Source organism: Neophocaena asiaeorientalis, unplaced genomic scaffold, assembly GCF_003031525.2.
Source record: "Neophocaena asiaeorientalis asiaeorientalis breed wild unplaced genomic scaffold, Neophocaena_asiaeorientalis_V1.1 scaffold243, whole genome shotgun sequence".
Classification (NCBI taxonomy): domain Eukaryota; kingdom Metazoa; phylum Chordata; class Mammalia; order Artiodactyla; family Phocoenidae; genus Neophocaena; species Neophocaena asiaeorientalis.
In genome coordinates, this window is record NW_020173113.1 from 1,644,107 (window position 1) to 1,649,682 (window position 5,576).

Genomic DNA, 5,576 nt, shown 5'->3' on the forward strand with positions numbered 1-5,576 from the left:
TCCTCCTCTCGCTTGGCAGATCTTCCCGGGCGCCGAGGGATGGCCACTGCCCAGGTACCTGGGCTCCTGCGGCAGATTTCTGGTCAGCACTAGCACCAGCCCGCTGCAGGAATTCTATGGTGCACCCGCAGACCAGGCGGCCGACCTGGCCTACCAGCTCCTGGGTGTCCTGGAGTCTCTGAGAAGCAACGATTTGAACTACTTCTTCTACTTCACCCACGTGGATGTGGACATGTTTGGCATCTTCAACAACGGGCATCTGTTCATCCGGGATGCCAGCGCACTGGGCGTCATCGACAGGCAGGAAGGTACCCAGCATGGGCCTGGCCGAGCAGCTGTCAGAGGGGAAGCCAGGGTGACAGGCGCTAGGGAGGGGTGACAACGGGGCCTGGGGGTGGGGTGTGGCTCACACCACTGGGCCTCGCCCGTCTCCCTGTGTCATAGTGAGAGCAGCCCAAGTTTGGGACGGGAGAGAGTCCCTCTCCCCGTTTTAAGTCTCTGCTCCAGCTCCAAAGGGGAACCGGACTTGACCTTGTCAGTACAGGAGGAGGAGATTTGCACTGTGCTATGGCCCCAGCTTCACCCTCTGAGGGCACTGCCATTGTCCGATTGGGTCTGTGTGGCGCGGGGACATACATCTCCCCCTCAGAGCCTTTCTCATCAGATGCTTTATCTGAACTATCTGGCTGATTCAGTGGTACATTTCGCAATCCATTTGGGCACCTTCGCTTTTTATAAAGTTTTCAAATTGAAAAACATGGCACCGAATGAGGTGTATGAGTGAATCGTGTTTTTGATGATGTGCACAGGCTCATCCAGGGTTCTAGAACCCTTTGAACATCGCAGTCTGTAATGGTGACTAGCTATTCTGAGCCCAATAGGACAGAGGATTTTAATTTCCAATTTCTGATTTTGTTTATATGAGAAGGCCTACAAAGATAGACCGATTAAACCACGCTTACTCATGTCCTGATTTGCCTTTATCAAGAAGAATCAAATGAGAAGAAGTGGGGCTGATACCAGAATATTCGGGATATGTGAACCGCTGAATAGCAGTCCCCCTACAACCCACTGAAGGCATATTCTGGATTACCTGTTCTTTCTCCCAACTTTGTGTTTAAAGAGGGCACATGAAACCGGCCCTAGGAATTTCCTGAGCTCCCTAATTCAGTCATAATAATGGGAGAATCACGATATGCATGAGAGCCTTGCAATTAGAAGCCCAAGTTCTGGTAGGAAGAAGTGCGTTTTCCATCCCCAGGCCTCATCTTTTTTTTTTTTTTAATTTTTTGGGTGGCATGCAGGCTCTTAGTTCCCCAACGAGGGATCAAATCCATGCCCCCTGCAGTGGAAGCACAGAGTCTTAACCACTGGACCGCCAGGGAAGTCCCAGGCCTCACCTAATTGTAGCCAAGAGAGTTCCCCCCAGGGTCTCAACGGGTGCCATCGTGTCCCTGAGCCCTAAATCTCCTGGTGACAGGAGATGCTAGGAGTCTGAACCACTTTGCCCAGCAATTCTCATTAGTGACGCCTTCCCGCAAGGAGAACAGGTTGTAGGGTGTGTGATGTCTTCCATTCTCTTGTAGGCAGCCAAGCGGCCTCCAGGGCAGGAGAGAATAAAGACATCTTCAGCTGCCTGGTCTCTGGCTGCCAGACCGAGCTGCCCTCCTGCGACACCATCCCTGAGAAGCAGAGCCTGGTGCTGGTGTGTGGCCAGGTGCTGCCCCCACTTCTCCAGGCCAAGTTCCCGTCCCCGGTGCAGGAGGAGATAGACGCCGAGCTCGCTCGCTGTGGGGAGGGAACCCGGCCAGACCCCGAGGTCCTCCAAGCCGCTAGCCGGCTGAAGGACATCTTGAGGCCCCTGAGAACCTGTGACCCCAGATTTGCCTACCGCTACCCAGACTGCAAGTATAATGATAAGTTCTGAGGGGCTGGAGCCTTGCTGGCCTCCGGGGACCACATCCTTGGAACTTCCGCTGCCCACTCGCTTGCTGCAAGGTTGAAAGAAGCTACTCCCTTTTAGACACTGGGAGAAAGGTACCTTTGTTTCCCAGGGAGAAAGGAACATGCCAAACACCAGAGGGCAGTCATGCCATCGGGTGGCATGATTACCCCCACTGGCTGGGTCATCGTGGAAGAGCCCAAGGGTGGGCATCGGAAGAACCAGGTGTGGACGCTCACTCGGCCTCTTTGAGCCTCATTTTTCTCTCTTCTCCACCAGACTCTTGAGTTAGTGCAAAAACACAGAGATATGAAGGGCCAGGGACACATGCTCCCTCCCCCCAGCCCAGGTGGTTAAAAAGAATGTTCCAGAAGCATGCACGGTCAGGGCAAATGTGACAGAGCCGTGGAGGTCAAAAGGCTGGCACGGAGGGAAGACTGTACCCCTGCCCTAGCCCTCCTGCTACACTCCCCGCACTGCCACAGGGTGAGGAGACTGCAGGACAAGGGGACACGTGGACAGAAGCCCCTTCTGTCCCAGAAGTGTCCAGAGAGGCACTTCATGGTGTGGGAAGGAGCCAGGGGTAAGAAGAGAAGAGGGCTGGGCTGGGGGCCAATGTGTTTGTCCAGGTCCTCAGAGAACCAGGTGTCAAGACAGAATTAAATGGGCAAGGATTGTATCAATATTAAGGAAGATGCCTGGCAGGGGCGGGGGGGAGGAAAGGAGGAGGGAGCCAGAGAAGGCTGGGAGAGCCATCAGGCCGGGCTGTAAGGTTGACCCCTCCCTCCCCCAAGCAAGGGCAAGAAGGTCAGGTTGGGGCATCCCAGACTGCCATCTGCACAACCGAAAGAAGCTTCAGCGAGACCGTCAGGGTGTCCTCGAGGCAAAGCCAGCCATCAGAGGAGCTTCGCAAGAATGGAGAGCCCTTATATTCCTGTGGCAGGGAACAGCCCGTGGGAAGTGTGGCCTCAGCCCAACCGCAAAGATGGATTTCAAAGCACAGCGCAGGGCGCTTAGCCAGTTCTGCTCCCTGGAGCAGAAGGTCTGTGAGTTCGAAGATTCTCATTGTAGCCACAGCCGGGAACCAGGGCCAGCTCTCTCCACACCGTGGCCTCCAGGGCAGGACTCTTAAGTAGTCTGAGAATTTTCATTCAAACTTGGCCTTACAGGTCATTCTAAAAATAGTTTTTCAAGGTCAGCCAACGGAATATATTTTATTCAGCAGTTTGCTTTATATCTTTAAAATGTTTAGCCACGTGGTATGTGGGTCTCCGTGTATACTCCTGCCCGGGCCCCTCAAACATTAGTGGGGCCTCCTTGGACCTTTGCCCAGCCTCCCTGCCAACCCTCCACCCCCCAGGCACCTCTCAGTCGGCTTCCTCTTTTCTACCTCTGAATCACCACCTTTAAGGTCAGGGTGCCTGGCTTAATAGGCTTCACGCTGCAGACGGGGAAACGGAGGCCTAGGGAGGAAGAGTGACTTGCTGGGATAGTTCCAGAACTCCTGCTTCCCGTCCAGGCTCCTCTTGCCTTCCCCTTCAGCCTCTGTCCTGCCCAATTCTGGTCCCTCCACTCACATTTAAAGAGTAGCCAAGGAAAGTCCTGTTTGGTGGTACACTGCGGTGCGGTTGGGAGTTCCTTTTTGACTGCTCCGGGCACTACCTCTGGGGCAACTGTAACAGTGAGGATGCCAGGCCAAGCTTCTGGGAGGGCAGGCTTGGGCTGCCTGAGAGTCTTTGAGACAGTTGCTTCCTGGCTTGGTCTGGAGAGCGAGGATTGACCACCCTTCCCAACACCTTGCTTTTTGAGCCCGGTGAAATTGATCTTAGACTTCTGGCCTTCCGAGCTCGGAGAGGATAAATTTCTATCGTTTTAAGCCCTCACTGTGGAGTCATTTGTTATAGCAGCCACAGGAAACAAACACATACCCCGAACTCTTAGTGTCTGCTTCCAGAGAACCCAACTTGCAATGCTCCCCAGATCCAGTCTATTGTGATGGATTCAAAAGCCAGACCCACCAGGAAGGAGTGTGTTATGCATCCATAACCAGGGCTGGGGCTTGGACGGTTCCGTTCCTCCACGGACTAAGTCCTGGGCATCATTTAAGACCCTGAGTCCTACCTTGACCCAAAGCTTTTCCTGACAGCCCAGCTCCCGGCAAGCCTTTTCTGAATCCTACCTCTGTACCCCTGAACCCCAGGCCCGCACCCATTTGAGGCTAACCTCAAGGGTATTCCAGAGAGATCTGTGCTCCGCCTTCCCATCCAGCTGGGAGCTCCCTGAAGATGCTAGTGGCACAGAGCTCTTTGTGTTCCCCGTAGCAACCAGCACAGGGCTAGGCACAGAGCACGTGCTCAGAAAATATGCTTGCTGAGAATAATGACTGTGTTCTTCGATCCTTTTTCTTTTGTGCTCTGCATACACCATGTGCTCTAGACTGATTTATTGTGTCCCCCGCAAAAATTCATAGGCTGAGATCCTAACCCCCAATGTGATGGTATTTGGAGGTCATGGGGGTGGAGCCCTCATGAATGCCCTCATAAAAGAGACCCCAGACAGCTCCCTCACTCCTTCCGCCATGTGAGGACACAGCAAGAAGGTCCTGGCTATGAACCAAGAAGCTGGCTCTCTCCAGACACTGAGCCTGCCAGCCCCATGATTTTGGACTTCCTGACCACCGGAACTGTGAGAAATAATTGCTGCTTATAAGCCACCCAGTCTGTGGTATTGTTACAGCAGCCCAAACGGACAAAGACACCATGTTGAACATATACAAGTCGCAGCCACGTCCTCGAGAACAGCTCTTTCCCCTCAACAGCCAGGAGACAAGTGAGTCAACACTCAAGAGACCTAGCCATCGTACTATGTTCTCATCCCCCTGGAATCTGATTGGAGGCGTTATTTTTTCTGCGTTTTGCCCGCCACTGTCTTTCTGCCTGCAGGACCGGCTACATAATTTGTGGGACCCCCTGCAAAATGAAAACGTGGGGCCTCCTGTCACTGAGAATTGCAAGATGGGGCCAGCAGAGTGTCAACCTAAGTGCAGGCCCCGTACGACTGTACGTTGATGCCCACGAAGCCAGCCCTGGGTGCCCGAGAATACTAATTAACCTCTGTGTAGAGGGTTCTTGGGGTTTACTGGGGTCTCACTTGATCTCCACAACCAAGGGGAGTAGCTGTGGAGCCAGAGGTGATATAAAATATTTAATAACCGTCATGGCAAAGGAACTGACGTAGGAGAACAGACTCCATTGGCTTCAGCTATCAGCTCGGCGTCCCCACGGCCCTGCGGGCAAGTCCTACGTTTCAAACAAGGAAACTGATTCAAGCGATTTGCTCAAAGTGACAATTTTTAGGTCTCCTGCTTTCCTAGTCCTCCCCTGTAGCATCTAACTTCTGCCTATAAGTGATTGCATGAGCCTGAATGTTTCCTCTAGAGCTAAAATAAATACTTTGTTGGATTTGTATTCATTTTGAAAAGGTCTAGAGCCCTGGAATCAGACAGACCTGGCTTCAAATCATGACTGCTGGTTACTGTGTAACCTCGGGCAAGCTGCTTAACCTCTCTGAGTCTCTCTTTCCTCACTCATAAAAAGATGAGAGGGCTTCCCTGGTGGCGCAGTGGTTGAGAGTC

At 53.0% G+C, this 5,576-nt stretch overlaps 1 protein-coding gene across 1 annotated transcript in view; it reads left to right on the top strand.

Annotated features, from left to right (window-relative positions):
- Window positions 1-2,605, top strand: part of DIPK2B (divergent protein kinase domain 2B) — a 44,532-nt gene extending 41,927 nt beyond the window's left edge. The window contains exons 4-5 of the mRNA XM_024743526.1: window positions 20-308; window positions 1,587-2,605. Coding sequence (XP_024599294.1) covers window positions 20-308; window positions 1,587-1,927 — 630 coding nt within the window. The 3' untranslated portion in view covers window positions 1,928-2,605. The remainder of the gene's footprint in view (window positions 1-19; window positions 309-1,586) is intronic.
- Window positions 2,606-5,576: the final 2,971 nt, after the last annotated feature.